At 43.0% G+C, this 24950-nt stretch overlaps 1 protein-coding gene across 2 annotated transcripts; it reads left to right on the top strand.

Moving 5' to 3' along the window:
- The first annotated feature begins 2282 nt into the window (after positions 1 to 2282).
- Positions 2283 to 23682, top strand: UBASH3A (ubiquitin associated and SH3 domain containing A). 2 transcript variants are annotated; one of them, XM_066571685.1, is made up of 14 exons: positions 2283 to 2395; positions 7029 to 7082; positions 8865 to 9051; positions 10538 to 10736; positions 11516 to 11685; positions 13136 to 13344; positions 14098 to 14224; positions 16293 to 16392; positions 17405 to 17527; positions 18251 to 18343; positions 20010 to 20154; positions 22104 to 22216; positions 22727 to 22833; positions 23545 to 23682. In XM_066571685.1, exons 1-14 carry the CDS (start codon positions 2283 to 2285, stop codon positions 23680 to 23682), a joined length of 1878 nt encoding a protein of 625 aa, XP_066427782.1. The 2 variants fall into 2 exon arrangements, with proteins under 2 accessions (XP_066427782.1, XP_066427781.1); XM_066571684.1 differs by having other exon boundaries at positions 14098 to 14226; positions 16286 to 16392; positions 22104 to 22210.
- Positions 23683 to 24950: the final 1268 nt, after the last annotated feature.

Below are 24950 nucleotides of genomic sequence, written 5' to 3'. Positions count from 1 at the left end.
CTCACATTGCTGAAGGATCAACTCAGGAGTACTCTGGGATTTAGAAAATGGAAATGTACATTTGTGGTGGTGTTCACAGGGGTCCCAGGAAGAGGGAAGAGATGCAAATGTTGACTCCATGTTTCAGAAGGCTTGATTTATTATTTTATGATATATATTATATTAAAACTATACTAAAAGAATAGAAGAAAGGATTTCATCAGAAGGCTAGCAAGGAATAGAAAGGAATGGAATGATAAAATCTTGTGACTGACCAGAGAGTCTGAGCCAGCTGACTGTGATTGGCCATTAATTAAAAACAACCACATGAGACCAATTAAAGATGCACGTGTTGCATTCCACAGCAGCAGATAATTTTTGTTTACATTTTGTTCCTGAGGCCTCTCAGCTTCTCAGGAGAAAAAAATCCTAAGGAAAGGATATTTCATAAAATATCATGGCTACATAGGCTCAGCTGCAAGGAATGCTCGAGAGTAGTAATAGTTTGGCTGGGTGGTTTTCGCTTAGAAGAGAGATTCTTGATAGAGGGAAGGATGGAGGGAAGAAGGAGAAGGAAGGATAATGCAAAAAGCCACAGCAGTGTAAGTGAAACAATGAGAGGCCAGGGAGGACATGAAAATTAAGGAGGAGGACATGATAAAATCCATGTCCCTGGAATATGGCTGAGGTGAGAGAAGCTCTTCAGTCCTATTTCTGTGCATGATGGAGACTGGCACTTCCAAAGGAGAGGACCCCACCTCATGTGCGGTATTTTCGGGGTCCCCTGTGGCAGGAAGGAAATGATGAATCTGACTTCATGTTCTTAGAAGGTAAATATATTATATTATATTATATTATATTATATTATATTATATTATATTATATTATATTATATTATATTATGCTATACTAAAACTATACTAAATAATAGAGACAAGATACTTACAGAAGGTTTAACAAGGTACTGATGAAAACTCGTGACTCTCCAGAACCCCGACACAGCTGGACAGTGATTGGTCATTAAGTAAAAACAATTCACATGTTGGATAAACAATCTGCAACCACATTTTAAAGCAACAAAACATAGGAGAAGCAATGAGATAATTATTGTTTTAATTTTTCTCTGAAGCTTCTCAGCTTCCCAGGAGAAGAAATCCTGGGAAGGGTTTTTCCAGAAAATATGACAGTGACAGGGATTTTTCCAGAAAATATGACAGTGATACTCATGATCCTGTTAACTTAAGCCATGACATCAAGAATCCTTCACCATCTCTTGTGTCACTGTTTCAGCAGCGTTCCCTGGAAATGGGGACACTCTCCCCACCCGGTTTCAGACAGTTCTGATCATTCTCCAAATGGCTGGAGAACCAGCTCGAGCTGGCCAGGTGTCCCAAGGGGAACTTCAGCCAAAGTGGGGAAAACATGAGGGCTCATTTCAGGTGACCAGCAGCTCAGGTGATCTTTTCAGTCCATGGGGTGAGGTGTCCTGTCCTCCAGAGGGAACACTGATACCTGCAATGAGGACAGAAAAACTGTCACCCACCAATTCACTCACTCTGTCCATGCTGGAAGGGCTGGGGACCAGCCAGGGCAGCTCTGCAAAGGCTCCCACAGTGGGATTGGCACCACTGGAAAGGACAAATTCTTCTCCCTGCTTCCACCCTGAGCTGCTCCAAGCTCAGCCTCAGGGTGTGATGTCTGGTTAGGACATTGGGTTTAATCTTCCACAGTTTGGTTGCTCATTGCTTTTGGCTGAGAAGACCAAAGCAGAAGCCTCATATGGTATGGGCAGGAGGACTTGAAAGCTGAGCCCAAAAGGAGAGTTTTGACCTCCAGACTATCTTCCTACTCACTGCAGGACAGCCCCAGTTGTTCCCCCCTGGTGCAGTTGCAGCTCAGGTGGATTTTGTGGCATTCATGAGACAGTTTATAAGTGAAAAGCTTATATATTCCACCTCAGCTCCTTCAGCAAGCCCACTCTGACTGTGGTGGTTACCTTTGAGCTCCTCATCTTGTTCTGCCAGGGCAGATAGGAAAATAGGATAGGAAAAGCTTTTGCTTTTTCAGCCACCCTACGACAAAAATTCAGAGGCGCAGATTCTATGAAAACAGGATGTCAGCTTTTGTCAGAAAAGATCACAAGGGGTGTAAGGCTGGTTTGTTTTTTTTTTTTTTTTCATTTATCTGCCTCCTTCTCTCTCTCTCTCTCTGTTTCATTTTCTGACTCCCTCCCTCTCTCCTTCACACCCTCCTCCCACCTGCCAGTGTGCCAGAGCACACGGAGAGGGGAGGACAGGGAGGAGATGGCGGTGGCTGAGGCACAGCTGTACTCAAAGGTGTCCAACAAGCCCCGGGGCAGGGGCACCTCTGCCCTCCTGGAGCCTCTCCTGGCCAAAGGATTCCCAGCTCATCTCGCGTGAGTACTGTGCTCAGCTGCCCTGGCTCTGGCAGATTTATCCAAGATATGAGGGGTTTGCCATAAAATCCCCATTTAGGCAGCCTGGTTTTCTTGATCAGGAGATTGGGCTGCTCCTGGGGGTGATGCTCCCATGCAGGGATCTGACCTGTCTTGCTCTGAATTTCATAAGGAAATTCTCATATAGAGTATGATACATGATATATATTCTCATTTATATATTCTCATATATAGCGTGTATTGCCCACCCAGCAAAACCAATCTGCTCAATATGCAATAATTTAAAATACTGTGTAAATCTATAGTATGATATATATTCTCATATATATATATATATATATATATATATTCTCATATATAGGGTGTATTGCCCACCCAGCAAAACCAATCTGCTCAATATCCAATATCTTAAAATACTGTGTAAATCTAAATCTATAGTATGATATATATTCTCTCATATATATATATTCTCATATATAGTGTGTATTGCCCAAACAGCAAAACCAATCTGCTCAATATCCAATATTTTAAAGCACTGTGTAAATCTAAAGTATTGTGTAAATCTAAATCTATAGTAGGATATCTATTCTCCTGTATTCTCATATATAATGTGTACTGTTCACACAGCAAAACCCATCTGCTCAATATCTAATATTTTAAAATACTATGTAAATCTAAAATACTGTGTAAATCTAAATCTATAGTAGGATATATATTCTCATATATATATATATTCTCATATATAATGTGTATTCCCCACGCAGCAAAACCAGTCTGCTCAACATCCAATATTTTAAAATACTGTGTAAACCTAAGTCACAAACCTTTCCACATCCTGAGTTTTGAGAGGCTTCTCAATGAGTTGAGAAGTTGACCATAGTTTGTTCTTGGGATACATCCTCTTTCATTTTTTTTCTGCTTATTACTCTTATTATAAGGGAATTAAACATGGGTGTAATTTCTAGCCAAAGTTTTTTTCAGGCCTGGCAAAAATCTCCTGCTGAACGGTGTCACTGGAAACTGTTTTTTCTCCTTAAGATGCCCCCTAAGTCTGTCAATTTTTCTTCCTGTCTTGAATCAGGATCTTGTTCCAAAAATCATGTCCTGCCTAGAAAATGCCATAGTAAAGAATGAGGCTCTATTCTTGGCAACTCCAATGGATGGGAGAGTGACTGGTGGCAGGTAGACGAGTTAATGCAAAAGAAAAGTGCAGGTCATTCCTCCCCCAAACATCACTCATGTTGGACAGGAATGTTTTGGGGAGGATTTTCCAATTTCTGGATGGCAAGTAGGGACATTTTTGTTCAAACTGTTCAAAAAATAAATCTCATTATTTAAATATCAAAGAACCAATCATAGAAATATTTTAGAAAGAAGAGCAGTACCTCTCTACCTTTTGAATGAAAATTAAGTGAGTGGAAGAGGTTCCATTTGTAAGTGCTGTGTTGTTTTTTGGGAACAGCTGTGGTAGCAAACAGTATCAGACACGATGGGCACAGCTCTCAAGGGAACTGTGAGTCCCTTGTTCCCAGTGATGCACATTGGAATTTTAGCTGAAAATATGGCTCATAATTTCTTTATTAGTACTGTAACTTTGGTCAGGTCAAAGTAATGGCTACTTTTTGAATTTTTTTCTGTTTTATGTGATGCTTTTCCAATCCCCTTCAAAACACTTTCTGCTGTTACTGAGATGACTTTGTGCTTCCCAGTTCAAAATCAAGAAGCAGCAGCAGAAATACAGTGCAATTTGATGTAAGATAACAAAATCTCAAAAAGACATTTTAAAAAATTTTATTTCCTATTATTGATCTTAAGACATTCAAAATTTTGGTTGTATTTTTAAAAAACCTTTTAGCTGTCTCTGTTGTCCCTCAATTAAACCATGAATGAAAGTACTGAAAAGTTTCTTTTGAGATGTCCTGGCCTGAGAAATATGAGGTGAGGTGGAAGGATTACAAAATTTTCCATGTAGAACCAACAGGCCAAAGCAGCATTTCCCCAATAAACAAAACTCAAATATGTGAAGGTCAAGTCTAGCCTAAGATCAAAAAATTTCCACAAGAAACTGTGCCAGCAGTTTCTGTTTTAGGGAAGAGCCAGCTCATTCTCACTGTAGATGTATTTTTAATCTACTTTCATTACAGATTCTCAATGGTTTGTTCTTCTCTCTATCTGAGAGAAATTGGTACGTGCAGAACTTCTTCTTTGCGTTATTTTTCAGTTTTGACTTCTCATCTTGGAAGTGTAGGATTAGTCACACCCCTGGTGCTAAGGGCTCTATAAACCTTGCTGGAAATCATCCTTACTGGAATTTCCTGCTGGAAATCACGTCCTCATATGTGATGAGACAAAAGGTGGGATGGGTACGGAGAGGAACACGAGAGAACGGTGAGATGGGACTGAGCAGGATGGCAGTTCATGGCCTCAGGTCTCACTTGTCTTATTACATTTAATTTTGAAGGCCTCGTTGAAAAGAAAATCTGAAGCCAAGCTCGGTTTTAGCTTCAGAGCTGTTTGCACAGAGCTTGTGCCCAGGTGGGAGAGCAGCATGGCATGAAGTGGTGAAACACTCCCTTGGAGGTGCAGGGAGTGGTTCTGAACCCTGCCATCGCTGCCACTGACACTTCCACCAGGCACAGGCTGGGAAATGGATTGGTAGAGAATTCTGACAGAAGGCTCACACAGTGTGCATCTGCACGCAAACCTTGAGACAAGAAATGCTAACTTAGAAATGCCATGGAATAAGACAGATAATGTTGAGAGAGAAATGGAGCTAGAAACAAGTTTCAAAGGGTGGCCTTGCAAATAAGACGGGATATTTTAGAGAAATAGAGCTATGAAAGATGCATTGGAGTAGGACCCACTGTCACAGACACAATTTATGAAAAATCCTTTTGCTAGGATTTTTTCTACTGAGAAGCCTCAGAGGAAAAGAAAAACAATGATTATCTGCCACTGTGGAATGCAACAGGTGCATCTTTGATTGGTCTCATGTGGTTGTTTTTAATTAATGGCCAATGACAGTCCAGCTGTCTCGGACTGTCTGGTCAGTCACAAGATTTTATTATCATTCCATTCCTTTCCTTGCTAGCCTTCTGATTAAATCCTTTCTTCTATTCTTTAGTATAGTTTTAATATATCATTTTCTTTCAATATAATATAAAATAATAAATCAGCCTTCTGAAACATGGAGTCAAGATTCTCATCTCTTCCCTCATCCTGAAACCCCTGTGAACACCACCACAACCCACGAGGGGTAATTTTAGATGATTGGCTTTAAGGCATTTACGGCATGGTGTGGCAAAAGCTGATAGGCCAAGAAACACTTGTGATGTATTGTAAGTAGGAAATAGTTGGCTTCTGATTGTGATGGTGTGAATTATAACATCTGTATTGTCTCACCCTTCACATGAGACTGAAAATGGAATAGGAGTTTTTAAATCACCTCTCAGTTGCCCCATCTCTGGGTGAGAAAAAGGCTTAATCCAACAGCAGAGCAGAAAAGACTGTGTGAGGAGAGGGACAGAAGGAGGGCTCAGAGGAGAGGTAGAAGGTAAAGTTTGAGTGGAAAGGCTCATGTTTGTCCTCATCCCAGTTCACCCCCACTGAAGAGCCAGCAGTGGCTGCATATAAATGTTATTAACAAGCCCAAGTGTGGTTTTTACACTGAAGAGAGGGCAGAAGACTGGGAGAGAACATAAGCCTGAGTCCTGCAGCTCAGAGCACTCACTGCTGATGTGTGATGGTGTCATGGGGATGGATGAAGAACAAAAATGGGAGGAGACAACAAACTCAATGCCCTCAGGAGCCAGTGGCCAGAAAAGATGGCCTCAAAAGAGAAGGAAGAACATCAGCAGATCCCAAGAAATTCAGTTGTTTTCTTTCAGTGTCCTCTGTCTCTACTTCCCCTTCATGCTGCTTCTGAGAAGTTTGTAGGGGCATTTCAGGGGTGGAAATGGGGTTCATGAATGCAGCTGCTGCTTGAACACTGGAATCCTCCACCCATTACCCAGTATTTAGGCACAAAGATTTGCTCATGTGAAACCTGAGGCTGGCTTTTTGAAAGCTCTAGTTAGAAAAGGAAACCAAATCCTACCCCAGAGAACGGAAGTTGCATTAACAGAGAGAAATGAGAGATTTTGTCCCTCATCTCTGAGTTGCTGGCTTAGATCTGGCTCTCTGCTGGCTCTGGGGGGTCCTCAATCCAGATGTCAAACCCCAATGTAATTTTGCTTAGTTTTAATGTATGGGCTTGGGCCCGGCATCTTGAATCAGCCCCTTTTTGCTATGAACCAAGAGAACCCTGTTCTTACAGTGCTTGGGTGGATGGTTCATCTAACCCCAAGGAAATTCATACAGTCAGTAAGGCTGCTAAGGAAACACCTCCAGAACACAAAGGAAGGCATCTCAAGGGGAGCACAGGGTACCAATCTTCAAGGAATTAAAGACCTGCAGTGAGGAAAAAGCTGTTTGGAAGGCTTCAAGAACAATAACATTTGCTAGGAGAAACCTTCTTGCTAAAGGTCCTGCCTGTGCTGGAAAATAGACTTGATGATCAAAGACACTGAATGCCTTTACTTCATAAAAGTTTTCTTACAGGAATTCTGAGGAACCAATTTTGTGCTTTTTCTAGGCAAAAAGCTTTGGTTGCTACTGGACAAAAGACAGTAGAAGATGCAGTAAAATGGTAAGTACCTGTGATTTCTAAGGTGTGCCTTCACCTTTAAAGCTGCCTAAAAATCCTTGTTGACGTGCTCATCCTGTTGCTGAATTTGAAGTTAGATGCAATAAAAAACAAACCTGAATTTGAGATTTTTTTTTATTTCACTCAGAGAGAGAGAAATATTTATATTTGTACTTATTCTGGGACACAAGGTAACTTGCAGAAGGTCCAGGTAAATTAAAAACAAGCAGCTACTGTTATCAATGGGTCAGTTCACAGGACCAGCTGGTCTGGTCAGAAAATCCTCCTCAGCTTTAAGCCTCCTGAGAGAAAGGAGCAAGGAAAGAGGGAAAATTTTTGTAAACCCCTGACTGCACTTAGAAACACGTGCAGAAACAACAGCTGAAGGGGAATAGAAAGGCCCATCACAAATTAAGGTGAAAAGCCGATGGTCAGAGGGAGGTATTATTACAATTTAAATAACTTCTCCGTTTTGAATGCCACTATGTTTTCTCCTCTCTACCAAGACTCTCACAGAGTGAGAGTGTCATTCATGTGCTGATAACTGATTTTTTTTGTTGCTGTTTTAATTCACCTTCACATTAAATACAGTCTTTCCTTGCACTTTCTTTTGTCTTTTTTCCCCTCTATTTTCCTTGGTTCGGTTGTTTTTTCTTTTTTCTTCTATTTTATTTTCTTTTGTAAAAAGCCAGAGGAGGCATTTGAGAATGGATATTCTTTCCAAATAATTTTTTTCAGGGATGCTGCCACACTTCCCAACAGCCATTCCCAATCCAACAGCTACAAAGACAAACATCATGTGAAAGACATGGCGAACAACATCATCACATGGCATATAAATTTCTGACCTTTCCTTGTGTGTTTCTGATTTGTCTTGCTAGCTTTTCTTAGGGCTGAATAAAAAAGGTCATTCTGAGTGGTTTTTTAATCTTCAGCTGGTTTTAATTTTGTCATTCTTCAACATATTCCACCTATTGCCTTTTTCCTCCTCCAGCTCTCTGTTTCCAGTCATGAAAAAGGGGGGAAAAAACCCCAAACCCTAAAAAAGTTATTTTTAGTTTTCCTTATTTTCCTGAGATTCCCACAGACTTGTACCAAAGCTGTCTGCATCCTAGCATAACACTGTCCCTGCTGCACAGCTGGCTGACACTGACAGGAGTAAAGGCACATGAAAAAATGTAAAGTAGTCAAAAAATAAGCAGGAAAAAATTGAGCTTTAACTTCAGCTTTTCATTTGAAAGAAAATAAAACCGTATTTCCTTTTTGTGATCTCTGTTATAGAGTGTGGTAATGTTCCTCACTTGGGGTCACCAAACATTGTGGTGTTCACAGGGGTTTCAGGATGAGGGAAGAGATGAGAATCTTGACTCCATGTTTCAGAAGGCTGATTTATTATTTTATGATATATATTATATTAAAAGAAAATGATATATTAAAACTATACTAAAAGAATAAAGAAAGGATTCATCAGAAGGCTAGCTAAGAATAGAAAGGAATGATAATAAAATTCTGTGACTGAGCAGAGAGTCCGAGACAGCTGGACTGTGATTGGCCATTAATTAAAAACAACCACATGAGACCAATCAAAGATGCACCTGTTGCCTTCCACAGCAGCAGATAATCATTGTTTACATTTAATTTCTGAGGCCTCTCAGATTCTCAGGAGAAAAAGATCCCATCAAAAGGATCTTTCATAAAATGTGTCCTGTGACAATAGAGGCCTTCAGCCCCAGGAAACCAGAGCGATGCACACACTCACTCTCAGCATTGTACTCTTGATTTCAGGCTGCATTCCCACTGCAATGACCCCTCCCTGGATGACCCAATCCCCCAGGAATATGCCCTTTACTTGTGCCCCCGGGGCCGCCTGCACAGCCGCCTGCAGGACTTCTGGAGGGAGAGCAAGCGCCAGTGCGGCAAGAACAGGGCCCACGAGGTCTTCCCACACATCACCCTCTGCGACTTCTTCACGGTGAGGCAAGGACAGTGCAGGGGTCGGGTTTCAGCTGGGTGATGTTTGGTGTAACTGGGCCACCTGCTGTTGTCTGACACCACAACTTGCTGGTGATCAAATGACGTGAGCCAGGTCCAGGCACGTTGCTTAATGTCTGAGTGATGCTGAATGTCTGAGTGAGGATTAATGTCTGAGTGATGATTAATGTCTGCGTGATGATTAATGCCTGAGTGATGCTGAATGTTTGGGTCACAGTTAATGCTTGAGTTGGATGTTTTGGGGTAGCTGGCAGCTGGTACTGGAATCAGATTTATTTCATTTCCTGACCCTTTAATTTGCTTGGTGGCAGTCATCTTGCCTTTTCCATCTTTAAGAAAATCTCTACCTGCTCAGTGCAGAGTTTCAAAGAACATGGTTGTTTCCAGTGCCATTTTGGTAGATCCATCTAGAGCAGCCCTGTGCAGTCCAGCAGCTGTCAGACTTCCATGTGTCCATTGCTGCATGGATTTAGGATGATAAACTTTCCCATCCAGGGCAGCAGGGACTGCCATCAGCCAGCTGTGCAGCAGGGACAGTGTTATCCTAGGATGCAGACAGCTTTGGTACAAGCCTTTGGGAACCTCAGGAAAAGATCTGCCTTCCCTAGAGAGCCCCATCACTGCTATGGTGGTGTGTCCCAAACTTTACTCTTTTTATTGAAGCTGAAGATTTTGTGAAATCTTTTGTGATGTCCAGCATTGGACTGGTCTGGAAAAACTCTGGAGCCTCCTGGGAGCCAGTTTTAGCATGTTGATGGTGCAACACATGAACATCAGCTGTGTCTGGGATGTGCTGAAACAGGCTTGGGCTAGAGCAGCTGGACAAAAATTACTTTGTTCATCATGCTTTTATGTTAAACCATTAAGTGCTTCCTTCCCACCAAGGGTGGGTCATCACAACCATGCCAAAAAGTAGAGACAGTGAAAATAAGACTGTTGCAAAATTCTGAGTGGTGCTCTTTGACCATTAAACACAATTCTACAGAACAAAAATCGTTCATAAATAATGAATGCCATGCACTTGGGAGGCATTAAGTTTAAAGGCCTGTCTGGAAGAGATGACTGCATTGCAACCCTCACCTTGCACATCTCAGTAAAGGACTGTAGGGTAACAATAACACAAATTCCTACTTAGAACTGAAGAAGCAAATCATGATCCCTGGCTCATTTCAGACTGGTTCCTGCACACCTGACAGAGGGTAAAATATTTTGGCTTTTTCCTACCCAAGTGAGATAAACCTTGGGTTGAAGGCTCCATCTCCTGTTATAGAACCAGGACATTGTGCTGATCCAGCTGCCAAATACTGCTGGGTTTAATGCCAGGGATTTCAGGCAAATTCCTAGGTATTTTGTGTTTCTCAGGAAGTTTATAGCCCCACAGTTTTCTGGCAGTGCTGTATGACAGAGGCTACAACACTGGCTGTGAGCTGGTGGATGAAGCCTGCTCCTCCTCTGTTTTCTTTCAGTGTGAAGACCAGAAAGTGGAATTGTTGTACGACGTCTTAAAGAAAGTGGGTGACAGCTTTTCCCAGATCTTTCCACCATCCATTTTCCTAACACTACATGCATCTCCCAGCTACCTTGGCTTCTTCATTGATGACAGCCAAGCAAATGTCCTCAAAGACTTTGCTGTGGCATTCTCAACAGAGGCTTCAGCCCTGGCAGGTAGGACCAACACCAGGGGGAAAATGGGAGGGTTGTAGCACAAATGTGTAGCCACAATACTGAAAACATTCCCTGTGTCTCCAGGGGAGCTTAGATGATGTTTTCCTGCCAGCTAACAGCTTCTGCTGCTACAGATTTGCAAGCAGAGTAGCCAGAGGAGGATGTTTTAATCTTTGAAGACACAGCACTTTTGCCTAGAAGCCGAAATAATTTTGTGTGCAACTTGGCAGGTGATTGATCAGGATATCTGAGATGGGCAGGGACATAACACATGCCAGATCTCCACCCTCATGGTACTGTGGCCCAGCTTGAACTCAGAAGGGGAAAGTTATTGGAGAAGACTTCAGCAAAATATTTTATGTATTTTAGAATATACAAATGTTGTAAAGTTTGTAAATGGCCTGGCTGCATCCTTAGGAACAGGGCCCAATTCCTTTTCCAAGGGAAACTGCATCACCAGTGGAGACTGAAGGGGCACAGCCCCACCACAGCTTTGCCTGGGAGAAATGAGTTCAGTACACCTCAGGCTGGGAGAGAAATTCAAGCATGATCATTTCTTTTCCTCACAGATGAAGCCAGGAAGCAAATCCAGTCCACATTTGTGAATGATTTTGGCATGATTAAAACCATGACGCCCTTCAAAACCATTATTCAGTAGATCTGCTCTACCACTAGTTGCTGTGATATTTCCTACATCATGCAGATTGTGTGGGATAAAACAAGAGGAATTTTCAATGACCTTTCCTTCCTATGTTGTGCTGTGATTGTTTCATCCCTAGACTGCCACGTGAAGCCCTCCTTGAAGCAGTTCCACCTCACCTTGGCTCACAGGTTTTATCCTCACCACCTGAAGACTTTGGAACAACTGGCCAAATGCATTAACCCAGGGGAGCCCTGCCAGTGGGTGGCTGCTCTCTATTCACGGGACATGCGTTTTGTGCATTACCAGGTACTGGAGCCAGATTTATTTCATCTCCTGAGCCTTTCATTTTCTTATCTACAGTCTTCTTGCCTTTTTCATCCTTAAGAAAATCTCTGCTTGCTCAGCACAGTGTTTCAAAGAGCATGGTTGTTTCCAGTGCCATTTTGGGCTGTAGAACTGCACTCCTGAATCAGTAGATAACACCTTTATTTTGGCAGATTGCTTGACCTGTATGTCTCAAAATATAATTCCAAACGCCAGGGAAAAAAACCTAATCTTACCATGACATGAGAAAATAAGAGACAAGAAATTGTGATTCTTTAATATTTTCTAGGATTTGTCAGTTTACAGTTTTGCAGCAAAATTCCCTTCAGCAAAATTAGTTTTCTTGATTGTTCAAGCCATGCTGAAAACTGCAGCTGTGAGCAGGGGTCAGTTCTCATTGATGATTTTCTGCTTAGCAGACTCAGTTGAAACCAGTCAACATTCTTTCAGTTCTCATTTCCAAATTTAAATTACAGAATGTTCAAGAGCTTTTTGTCAGATCAGTAAATCGCTTTGTCACAAGTCTCATGTTGGATTTTAGTCACACTCAGGAGACATGCAAGCAATCACAAAAATAGGTCAGATCTATGTTTGCTTGCAAATGTCTGTACCAGTTAGAGGGGGAAAAAAGTATTTTTGTGAAAACCAAGTGCCTGTATTTAAACATATTGTAAGTGTGGTAGTTCTTCCTTTTCTGTTGGAATCTGAAATGCAGGGAATTCTCTGAACTTTGGGCTTGGAAGCCAAAGTTTAGAATTAAGCATAGGATTTTATCTGAGACCTTGGAAAAGGTTTACAAACTTAGGTGCTAAGAACCTGGCTAAGAATGTGGCTTTATGGTTTAAAGCAGAGACATGTTAAGTAGAGGAAAGTTTAGTGGTTTAGAGTATAAGATATAGAAAAATAAAAGTAGTTACAGAGGAAAACAAGAAGTTTAGAATGCAGCACTGTAGGTTAGTGTGTCATAACATGGTTGGCTAAGAAATCTTACACTGTAGCATGGGTCCATAAGATGAAATATTTAAGGATTGGGTCAAAACCATAAATATCCTTGTTGGCAGTGTTTTATTGGTCAAAAAATCCTTAAAAGGTCTTCTAACTAGGGGTCCTGTGACCTTCTGAACCATGCAGTAAAGATGTGAGCCGAACTCACCCTTCCTGCCTATGTAGAAGAAAAATAAATCACATCATCTAAAAATCTCAGAGGTCCCATCTCGGATTCTTTCCAAAACCCCTACACTTTCCCTCTGCCAAAGTGCCACAGCAGAGCAGGCTGCAGAGTGGGAAACAGAGCTGGTTCCAAAGTGCCACAGCAGAGCAGGCTGCAGAGTGGGAAACAGAGCTGGTTCTATGTCCAGGAGAGGCGAACAGCCATCCCCTGAGCAGCTGCAGCCCGGGGCACACCCCCTGACCCTGCTGTGCGTCCCTGCAGAGGCTCAGGGCCCTCTTCCAGTACAAGCCCCAGAACATTGATGAGCTGATGATCAACGCTGGGGACTTGATCTACGTGGATCCCAGGCAGCAGAGCGAGGCTGGCGAGGGCTGGGTGATCGGCACCTCGCACCGCACCGGCTGCAGGGGCTTCCTGCCCGAGAACTACACCGAGAGAGCCCTCGAGTCAGACACCTGGGTCAAGCACAGGTAATTTGGGCTGGGCTTTTCCTTGGCAGCTCCTCCTTGCTGGGAATCCTGAGGGTCTGGGTGGGATGCTGGGACGTCCTCTGAGAGAAAAGAGACAGGACACAAAGCTGCAGGTTTGAGCACAGAGTTCGTAAGTGCAGCTGCTCCAGGGATGACCCCTGATCGCTCTTGAAGAACCTGAACACCCTAATGAATTTTGAAAGAGCACATTCTGCCAGGGTAGGCTCAGCCTTCAGCCTGGCTCTCTGATCTCTTCTTTTTTTTCTCCTCATTTCAAGGGCTTGTAAAGTTAGCTTGAAATGAAACCACACAAAGGTTGCTCCACCACCTTGGCACCACCCTTATCTTGTTGATGTGCCCTGCATCAGAAGGCACCTGTCTGGCTTCCTGCACCTCATTCTGCAGCACAGCTGATGCTGCTTGCAGATTAGAGCTGATTTTTCTAAGCTGGGAAGTTTTGGTGTGCTTCTTGATGTCTCAGAGAAAGGGAGGAGGCCACCAGGTAGTTATTTCCTGCTTGAAGGTCCCACTTTGGCAGGGTTACACCCAATACACACCATCAGTTCCTCATATTTTAACCTAATTTTTATGAGGCATATTCTAAATGAACAGCAAACTGATGAGCTGGATTGCAAGTGTGCAAAAAATATTGAATGGAACATGAATCCTGGCTTGCTGGTCCTGTAAACAACATCATGACTCAAAAGTCTCTTCTATTTGTGTGTGTGTGTGTTGCTTCTGCTTTTTCTACAGGGAATATGTTTTTGACACAGCTTCAAGATCCTTCACCAAAACAGAAAAGCAACCCAATGTAAAGCCAAATGGGGAAGCCCATAATCTCAGTATGTCAAGAAGTGTAACCAATGTTGTTTCTCTTCAGGTAATTGTTTTTTCCATTTCTCATCTTTGCCACATGCTTAGGCAAATATGCTACTAATTAATGGCATTTAGTTAATTCAGTAGTATCTTCCTTTTCTTCCCTCGTATTTTCATGTTTTGTTGTACATTTATACACACTTTTATTTATTATATTGTATATTTATATATACATACAAACTCATACTGTATTGTATCATATCTCATAGGGGTTTTTTTAATGTATATGATGTATATCACACCTGTCTTTCATAAACTTTCCCTGTTCCTGTCAGAGTAGCACAACACATGAATTCTCTGCTCAGGTTTCTCTGAGCACAGCCTCAGTGGGTATGGAGGCAAGTCTGACAGGTGAGACACAGGCACAACCTCCCCTGACTTCCACATGGCTTCAGGCAGAGTCAATAAATCAGAATTAGGCTCACTGTTCACAGCTGCTCTTACATCTGGATTCTGTGGATGTCAGCTTGGAGGTTTCCATGGCCCCAGATAATATTGAAAAGTTCATTTTTCTTCTTTATTTTTAGATATGTAGCTAGTGCAGATAACTGCACAGAACAGATAGCTGGAGTGGTTCACAGCACTGGTAGGATCACATTTTTCACCCAGGTCCAAAATCTACAGGATCAATTTTTCCCATGTCCACTGATCTTCTGGGAGGAAGAGCAAAACGAATAAGGATTCTGATTTTTTCCTACAGCACATTTGCACCTGAGTTGCCTTTTTGGCTCTGTCAGAGATGCCAAAATGCATTTTCAGCACAGACATGCCTCAGAAACCCCTTTAGCTTGCTGTGCTGGGCAATAACCCTGGGCTGGTTTGCGCTAACATCAGAGGAACTGGGGGCACCTTGAGGGAGTTTCCATCCTGGGGCCTCTAGGACAACATCTATATGACTGTAAGAACTTTCTGAACGTCACACGTCCTTCCTCTGGCTCTTGGCCTCTCTTATCCAGGTCAGATCTGGGGCAGAGCCAAGGCTTGGCCTGAGAAATGTGTTTTGCAGAAGGGCACCTCTCCAGTCTAGAGCTTCCATGGCCTCTGGGTTCCTCTCAAGGAGAAGGGGAAGACCACAAAACCTTGGGTTTATACTCAGATCTTGTGGCAGTTGATGGGTGTTTCATGGCAGAATTGCAAGTATTTAACAGAATGCATGAACATCAACCTCAAACAACTTCTTAAGAGTTCCCTTCTCTGTTGCTGAAGATGCAGAGCACTTAATTCAGTCCTGCAGCAGTAACACTGTTTTAAAGTTTTAAAACCTTTGACCTGTTTCTCCTTATCTTCTTCTCATTTGTATTTAATGTGCATTGTATACTAACCCCAAACTACTTCAAGTTTATTTGTAATTCCATGCAGACTGAGTAAAAAAGTGGCCTTGTAGGAGATCTGGGTTCACTGTTGATTTGGTCACACAAATGAAAATGTAGAAATAGTATTTTCACTAGGAAAAGAAGGAGAAGCTTGGTGTTAGTCCTGGTGTAGAAAAGGGCATTGCCAGTCAGACCTTAGCTAATTTTCTGCTTTTTGTTTATATCACCCATATGATATAAATTAAAATTATTATTCCTTCCCACACTGAGGTTGAAAGATCTGTAACCAGCACTGCTTTTCACTTGTGCTAACACAGAATTAAAACCTGCAGCCCATGAGGGTCAGGGATGTGACCTTTGACAGGACAAGAGCAAGAGACCTTAAGAACACCAGGGGAGGTTCAGGCTGGGTATCAGGAAGAATTTTTCCACTGAAAGGATGGTCAAGCACTGAACAGACTTCCCAGGGAGGTATCGAGTCACCAAACTTGGAAGTGTACAAGAAACATCTGGATGTGGCACTCAGTGCTGTGCTTGATTTGACAACGTGCTGGTCAGTCAAAGGCTGGACTCAAAAATCCCGAAGGTCTTTTCCAACCTTAATGATTTTATGATTCTCTTTCATTTGCCTTCAGTGGAGAACCAGTCAGGCTTATCACTGTCCTAAGGACAGGCATCTATTCTGCTGTCTCTTCTCCAGGAATCCAGGCTTTTCCTGCAGGTTGTAGATAACATCCTTATGAAATTCCCTCTTCCCAGAACGCTGCCCTGAGGAGAGGGGTGCTGGTGATGAGCCACGGGGAAAGAGTGGATCAGGTCTTTGGCAAGTCTTGGCTTCAGCAGTGCTTGACTGCAGATGGTGAGTAAGGGAACAGGAGGATCTTCAAAAGCCAGGACCAAACCCAATTAACCCCAGGAATGGGTAGAGGAGATTCAATCTTTGTGTAAATGATAACAGTGCAGGTCAGGCACAGTGCTGCTTCAACCTGCACATAAGCAGGTCACAGTGTCCTAAAGTCCATCGTGTTTATGCTCCCTACATTCTGCAGATAAACAAAGCTCTCGTGCTGCTGATGGAAGTGTGTCTCACTGTGCATGAACAAATCACAGGAGCACCCTCATCACCTCTCATTAGGTGGTTCTTGTCAGACCCCTCCACCTTTCTGGGCCTGGGTCAGAACTGTGGGCTCTTGATCAGAGTCACACTATATCACTAGTCTAACCTGGGCAATCTGTGGTGGAAATGAAATGCCAGCACTAACCTAAATAAAAATCTGAATTTCCTCTCTCTCAAAAAATAAAAATAAAAAGGTATGTCTTCAGGTGAAGAAAATTGACCCAAAACAGGGAGATGTGTGTCAGGAGGAAGGAGGGGAGCAAGAAGGTGGGTGTTCAAAAGTGAGAGGTTTGTGCTGAAAGTCTGCCTTGCTATGCTGGAGACTTCCCATCTTTAAGGCATGGAATTCACACCAGATAAGGAGAGTGGTGTATATATATACCATATAGCTGTGTAATCAATAATCAATTGTTTTCATTTTGATTCAGTGGAAATGGGGTTTTTTTCAGTGATTTTGGCAACTATAAAAAAATACAGATAAAGAGTCAATTTTTGTTTGTCTTGAGTCCCACAAAGCCAAATTCTCCTGATTTCTTGTTCTTCCTCTCCTCCTCCCCATTTGCTCCTTCTCAGCTTGAAGAAGAGAGGGGCTGTTCTCTTAGGACAGATGATTTCCCAAGCCAGTGTTTTGATCTTAAAATAAGGTAATAGCACTGGCTGTTATTCATCAGTGAGACACTGACTGTCTGTAAAACAAACACACCACAGCTGCTGCCTCCATTGTGCCACAGCAAAACGTCCTGCCTTGTTTCAGGGAAATACTACAGAGCAGATCTGAACTTTCCCCCCTCCCTGCCGAGGCAGAAAGACAGCATGAAGCAGTTTGAATGTGATCCTCCTTTATCTTGCTGTGGTATTTTCCAGTCAAGGCTTATAGGTAAGCTGGATATTATCCTCCTGCAAATGTAAGGGTTTGGGAAGCAGGCTGTCATCATCTGCCAAAGCTCATGCTGGCCTTGCAGCAGAAAAATCTCCTGCCAGCATTCAATTGTGGCCACAATTCTCTGTGGGCAACCACTGCAATATCTTCTTAAATAGTAAAACAGAGAACACAGCTGATTACTTCTCTTTGAGATCCCCTCTGCCAGTTCCTAGAAGAAATCAGAACACGGCCTGTGCCCTGCTGCTTGTCTGCAAGGGATGAATGGGAGTGAAGGGGCTGGCCAGAGGGAGCAGCTCCATGGTCAGCAGAGTGTGGTCACCTTGCTGCAGGAGGATGGGTGGTGTGGGTTAGGCTGACTCAATTCACTCACCAGATTGTGCTCCCTGGGCAAGAGGCATGACTGTGACAGTGCTGGTCTCCTGCAATTGCTTGCCCCTGATGGTTCAGATTTATGGACACAGCCACATGCCTAACTGCTGTTTGCAGAGTTGGGGTGAATCTTCTGTAATTATCTTTCCAGCACTCATTTTAGAATTGATGTTTCCACCAGAATGAGCTTTCTAATGAGCTCAATCAGCAGATAGTGAGAAAAAAGTGAATGGAAAGGGACTGTCAATATACGCCATGTGGATGAAATTGCAAAACTCTGAGGGTTTTTTTTGCAGAAAGTGTTTTGTAGTAATCTCTCATCTGTCACACTTTGCTGTTGCCATCCAGGGGAAGCTCTGCTGGACCAGGAGGTGACAGTCAGCTACGTGTACTCGTCCCCTGCCCTGCGCTGCGTGCAGACAGCTCAGCATGTACTGCAGGGTAAGGCAGCAAAACCTGCCAGGTGCTTCTGCCACACTGCAAACATCTTCACCAAACCTCTCTGAAGCCTCTGACATCAGCAATTAAGGGAGATGCTCAACTTTGTGGTTGTTTGTGGTTTTCTTTAAGCAGGCAACACGAGGTGGTTTTGACTGCTGGTAAGGCAGGCAGCAACAAACCTGCTGGTGTGAGTGTGTGTGCATTCTGTGGGATATATCAGAGTAACTCTGGGCTTTCCTGGTTAGAATGGACCTGCTGGTGTGTGTGTGTGTGCATTCTGTGGGATTTACCAGAGTAACTCTGGGCTTTCCTGGTTAGAATGGACCTGCTGGTGTGTGTGTGTGTGTGCATTCTCAGGGATATATCAGAGTAACTCTGGGCTTTCCTGGTTAGAATGGACCTGCTGGTGTGTGTGTGCATTCTGTGGGATTTATCAGAGTAACTCTGGGCTTTCCTGGTTAGAATGGACCTGCTGGTGTGTGTGTGTGTGCATTCTGTGGGATATATCAGAGTAACTCTGGGCTTTCCTGGTTAGAATGGACCTGCTGGTGTGTGTGTGTGTGCATTCTCAGGGATATATCAGGGTAATTCTGGGCTTTCCTGGTTAGAATGGACCTGCTGGTGTGAGTGTGTGTGCATTCTGTGGGATATATCAGAGTAACTCTGGGCTTTCCTGGTTAGAATGGACCTGCTGGTGTGTGTGTGTGTGCATTCTCAGGGATATATCAGGGTAATTCTGGGCTTTCCTGGTTAGAATGGACCTGCTGGTGTGTGTGTGTGTGTGTGCATTCTCAGGGATATATCAGAGTAACTCTGGGCTTTCCTGGTTAGAATGGACCTGCTGGTGTGTGTGTGCATTCTGTGAGATGTATCCCAGTAACTCTGGGCTTTCCTAGTTAGACTGCAATCTAATGTTATATAAAAGAGGTGTTTCATATCTGCTGGAATTCAACATTAGTAGCTGCTCATCAAATCACCACTGCCATGTCTTCCAGAAGATGTTTTGACCCAAATATCAGATGTTTCCAGAGCTCTGAAGGAACTGATTGTGAATCAGGGAAGACTGCTTCCATGCTTCATTTTGCAAGCCAAACTATTTTAATCCTTCATATTGCAGAACATATTCCCCTTCCTTTCCTCTCCCTCTCTTCTTTTTTCATCTCCTGTTCCTTTCAGCAAGTTCACACTTCATTGCCATGTTTACATCAGAATGCATTCACTGCCATGGAGTAACCTGTCTTGAGAATACTCAAAATATTTCTTTTGACAAGAGAATTCCATTTCTAATACTGGACAATTTGGACAGTTTACTGCCCCACTGATGGCAAATTTACTGAGGAACATTGGGCAAAATGCCATATAAAAATGGTAAAAATATTTCCTGTCTGAAGTTTTTTCAGATTGCAACATTGCAAAACTGAGTTTTTCCCCTCTAGCAGAGCATCACAAGAGAGCTTCAAAAATTATGATTATGATGATAATAATGTGCAGTCCCTTTATGTTAGTCATACAAGAATATAATGGTGGCTTCCTTTAATCATTTGGTTACTAATAAGTAATTAATTTTCATTAATGAAAGTATAACAGCAAACAAAGCAGAATGTATAGCCTGAATGTAGCACTTCGAGTGTACCTTTCTCCTAAGATCTATTTCTTGTTCTTGCAGGGCTTAAATTAAATCAAAAAGTCAGAATCAGGGTGGAACCAGGACTGTTTGAATGGACCAAGTGGGAAGCAAGCAGAGCAATCCCTAAATTCATGACTGTGGCAGAACTGGTGGAGGCATCTTACGACATAGACACCAGTTACAGGTAATTGTGTCTGGCTGATAAAGCTGTGGGGTTTTCCCTGAGATGTCTTGTCCCTTTATGTGTCACAAATCATTGCAAACACTGCAAAGATGGGGTGATTCTGATCAAATTCAGATCAAAATAGGATATAGAAATAAGATATGCTGTCACCAGCACATGGTTGCACTAGCACAAATGTCTTGTGCATGGGACCAGCCCTCCTCTGGTGCTGCCTTGACATTATGGGCATTAATGTCAGGTCCCAGGAGCTTTGCTTTTGTCTTTGGTTCATGTGAAAAACACTTTGGAAATGTGAAGAATAACCTGATTTTCAGTGACAAAGAAATGTGACGTTATATAAGGTCAGTCAGCCCTTGGCTGAGGGTCTGCAGGGCAGCAGCAAGAGGTCTTGGGGACAGGCAAGATAAGAGCATTTCACTTTAATTGATGTTTCTGGCATCATTTTAAGTTGCTCAAAGATTAATACTGTGCTCAGCAAGGACTTTTTGGAGCCCTCATAACTTGGCAGGGTGAGGGTCGATGCCGTTTCGGAGCTCTTGCAAACCACAGCCTGGCAGGAAATGATAAACCTCCAATTCAGTCTAACTCCTCATCTTCACAAACCAGGCTGCTCAGTGTTTGCAGTGCACAGCCAGATCCAGGAAATTACTCAGCTGTCTCTGGGATTTCCCACATATTCAAGGAACAGGGAAAGGAAGCATCTAATTTCTTAACACATTCCTTACAGCCAAGGATGTATCTTTGTTTCAGACTGCATAAAGTCTCCAAAGTCCTTATTTTTTGGAGCACAGGTCTTTCTGGTGTGTTCTTCACTAACAGGCTGTATTCTCTAGGGGTTTTTTTTGGTCCAAAATCACTTGCCTCAAAAGAAACTGTGCAAATGCACAGCAGTGGGAGGTTCAGAGGGGAATCTCTAAGGCAATGTTACCTACAGTGTTGAGGCCCCTCACAGCTCACTCAGGTCCAGGCAAAAACAGGGGGGGATGAACTATAAACTTCCACATAGAATGCCAATTTCTTCCCATCACATGCAGGGCTAAAAAATCCTTGGGTGCCAGCTGTTACCAATGAGTGAGATCACTTAAAGGATCATCAGCAAAGGGTATCAGTAAAAAACAGATATAATATTAAGCGTCAGCACAACAAAATTCATTGGCAAGGTTCACCCTACTACTGAGCTCATGGGACAGCAGGGTCTGGTTTTACCAATTCAAGCCCTGCAAAAGCTGTCCATCACCCAAGCCCCACCAGACATCTGAGGCTGCCCTGATTCACAGCAGTGTCAAGGTCTGGCTCTTAGTTTTTTTGGGTGCCTGAAAAGCCTTGGTATATAAATGAAAGAATGCCTGGTCTCAGCAGAAGTGCTCAGATATTTTGGAGTGAGGCATTGTGATTTCTGTCCCTGGAAACACCTTTTTTTTAAACTCTAGCAGTGAAAGCCTTTACTATCCATTTGGCCAGCATTGCAGATAAGCCTTGTTCATTGTAGATTTTTATTTACTTGGTTTATTGAAGAGATTAATGCTGAGGTACCAAATCTTGCAAGCATTCGCATCATTGTTGTCTCTCCTGCTTGAACTCAGTCAGGATTAGAAGACCCAGGCAGCTCTGCAGCTCATGTCTGGGCAGTGGTTCTTGCTGGCAGAATTGCTCAAAGCTTTTCTTAGGCGCAAATCCTGCTTTAAATAATCTCCACTGTAAACTACAAGTTTTATTGAAGCCTGGTTTTCCCTGCATCTGGTGCTTTATGAGCTATGAGACTTAGACATGAAATGGAATGGAAATTACTCAGAGAGAAGCTAATGCTTCAGACAAGCGGAGGTAACAGTGTGTCAGCCAAGGCAGTAGATAAATCTTTTCACTAAGTGCCTTTTTCTCTGGTCTAGTCATTCAATGCTGCTAAGAGTGCATTCATCTTGATTAACATATATTTGTGATTTTATTGTCAGGGGTAACTTCCCACTCTCCTCTCTGGTGCCATCAGAAAGTTATGAAGACTATGTCAGCAGGAGCTCTGCGGTTATCAAACACATCATCAGTGCCTGCCCCTGCAAAGGTAGGGGTCTCAGGTCTTTGAATATTCTGTCAGACCCTTGCAGTAAGAGGAACTGGCAGAGATTTGCCATCAGAAACACATTTAATGTGAGCTGTTGGCACTGCACAGAGCTTAAGGTAGACTCAGTGCTTGCCCTGGGCTACACTGAAGTAACATAAATGCAATTTATAGAATAGAAATGAAAAAAGTGAAATAAAACTGAGACAAAGTACTAAATTGTAAAAGTATATGCTTTTCTTTGTCTTTCTACACCAGGAGGTAGCTCAGCAAAAGATAACATGCTTTTCTGGAAAGCTTTTTTCTCTTTCCCTCACAAATGCCTTCTCTCAGTAGCTGGCATGCTTAACACACCAGATATTTTCTGCCCATCACAACACACTCTGCCACATTATCAAAGAGGTCTGCAAAGATGAACAGCCCCAAAGCCACCTCATCCCCAATTGCTGGTGGAGAACATGGCAGTGCTGCAGCTCCCTCACTCCCTCACATGGCTCTTTGCTTTTCCTGCTGTGCCAGGTGTCATCCTCATCGTGGGCCACGGCTCCTCCTTGGCATCTCTCACCCGGGCACTCACAGGGCTCCCCAGCAGAGACAGCAGAGACTTTGCCCAGATGGTGCAGAAGGTGAGAGGATTTTATTCCATCAGGAAGCCTTTGGGTTGCTTCATTTTGTTTTCATTATGTTTTTAATAAGGAGAGTGCTCATGCATGTGTAACAGCATGTGTAACAGCATGCCAGCAGCAGTGACATCAGCTCTCTCCTTCCAAAGGGAGTCGCACACAGTTTTAGCAAAGCACCGGAGGTAAGGAGAAGGATTTTATTCTGGGGGCTTTGTATGTGACTGGCAGCTAAGTCTTTGGAGAAGATTTTCATCTGGAAAGTCAATGCCATGTAACACCTACAGACAAGAGGCACATTTGGAAACCTCTCCATTTGGAGCTGGTCTCCTTCCTTTCAAAGTGGGAAAAGGAGGCTTTGGGGTGACCTAATTGCAGCCTTCCAGTACCTGAAGGGAGCCTACAAGAAAGATGGAGAGAAACTTCTCAAGAGCCTGGAGTTACAGGACAAGGGGCAATGGCTTCAAACTGACAGAGAGTAGGTTTAGATGGGATACTAGGAAGAAATTCTTTACTGTGGGGGGAGGGTGAGGCACAGGAACAGCTTGCCTAGGTATGAATGTGGAGTGGTGACACAAGTTCAGCTTTCACCCCCGAGGCTTCCAGCATGGTTTTAGTTCATTTCAGAAGTGACAGAATATCAGGGGCTGCACTTTTCTGTGGCAAAGCCCCTCCTTCATGTCAAAGCAATGACCCTGCTGGTAACTTCCTTCTCAGATCCCTGCCCTGGGCATGTGTTTCTGTGAAGAACAGAAAGAGGAGAACAAATGGCAGATGGTCAACCCACCAGTGAAGACATTAACTCATGGAGCAAATGCAGCATTTAACTGGAGAAATACTATCATGGAAGATTAAAAGGCCATCTCTGCCTTTGCAGTTGTCAAAAAGGAGCCAAAGGCAGATTATGGTTCATCACAGTCCAGTGATTCATCCAGAAGACACACAGAGGGTGGGAAATGCCCTCTCTGAGCTGTCAAAGCACAGAAAAACACTTCTGAGTTTGGTGCTCGGATTTTGTTTTTATTTTGGTGACTGAGAAGAATGAACTCGAGAGGTGGGGCTCAACTGAGAAATAAGACTTTTGATGGTGGTGAGAAAAGCACCTTTTAACCTTTCCTGAGCATAAAAATGTTTAATAAATATGGATATATAACTACCTGATTATCAACTCCACTCCATGAGGCACTGAAGTAAACAATGTTCTGTGTTTAAGACTGAACTACATCCAGCAATAATTCCCTTTTTTTTTCCTTCTTTAGTCACTTGGATATTATCAGACAACAGAAAAACTGGGACTGAAAAAAGTCAACTCCTACCCAAAGAAGAGACCAGCTCTAGCCAAAGCCACTGTGTTTCCTGTTCACTCCATCAGTTCTGTGAGAGCAAATACCACACTGACTCTGAATTTACCTCTTCTGTGAAGGGAGTCCATTTTCTATCACATCAGCTCCTCATCCAGCAATTCTCAAGTGATGCTTATTGCTAAAGGGTCTAAAATATTTCTTTTTGAAGGGAAATGAACCCATTGCTTTACTGTTTCTGGGACAAGGAAAGATGCCCTGTGTTACTGTGCTGGTGACAAAACTGTGACATGAGCAGCTTTAACTCTGAACCCTTCCCAAGGTGGCACTTGCAGCACAAGAGCTTTGCTTTGTGCTGGTTTGTGCTGAATTTATTAATGGTGACCCACCTTCCCAGTGGGTCATCTGGAAGGTTTCTGCAGCTCTTCTCTAGGTGATGTGTTTAATTAACAGAAAGTAGCCCTGAAATTTTATGCACAAACAGAAACATGCCTTTCCACTGTCCATTTTTCTCTTGCTTTTCCTCTCTGCTTATCAGATAACTGCCTCCAGGAAAGTACAATGTTTCTTTCAATGAAAGGAAAAAATGAAAATGTTTCTCTCAGAGCACGGCTAAAAATGTTTTCACTTTCACTCCTCACTACCTGCTCCTATGTGACATCTCCCTGCCATTAGCCATGGGGGGCATGCAGAGGAGCCCATCCAACATTGCAGCTTTGGGGCTGAGAAGTGTCTGACAGGAACATTTATCTGTGGGTGTAGAGATTTTGTTATCTCAGCTGTGCAGCTGCAATGATTCATTCTGACTTTCCAGCTCTGGTG

The sequence above is a fragment of the Molothrus aeneus genome, chromosome 2, assembly GCF_037042795.1.
Source record: "Molothrus aeneus isolate 106 chromosome 2, BPBGC_Maene_1.0, whole genome shotgun sequence".
Taxonomy (NCBI): domain Eukaryota; kingdom Metazoa; phylum Chordata; class Aves; order Passeriformes; family Icteridae; genus Molothrus; species Molothrus aeneus.
Note: the sequence above shows the minus strand (reverse complement) of the source record. Positions and strands in the feature narration are given on the sequence as shown.

Bases quoted from the DNA above. Each gene is read 5' to 3' on its own strand.
- UBASH3A (XM_066571684.1), top strand. From the start codon at position 2,283: ATGGCGGTGGCTGAGGCACAGCTGTACTCAAAGGTGTCCAACAAGCCC. The intron at 10,737-11,515 runs GTAGGACCAACA...TTTCATCCCTAG, and splicing joins AGAGGCTTCAGCCCTGGCAG to ACTGCCACGTGAAGCCCTCC. The intron at 22,211-22,726 runs GTAGGGGTCTCA...CTGCTGTGCCAG, and splicing joins CAGTGCCTGCCCCTGCAAAG to GTGTCATCCTCATCGTGGGC.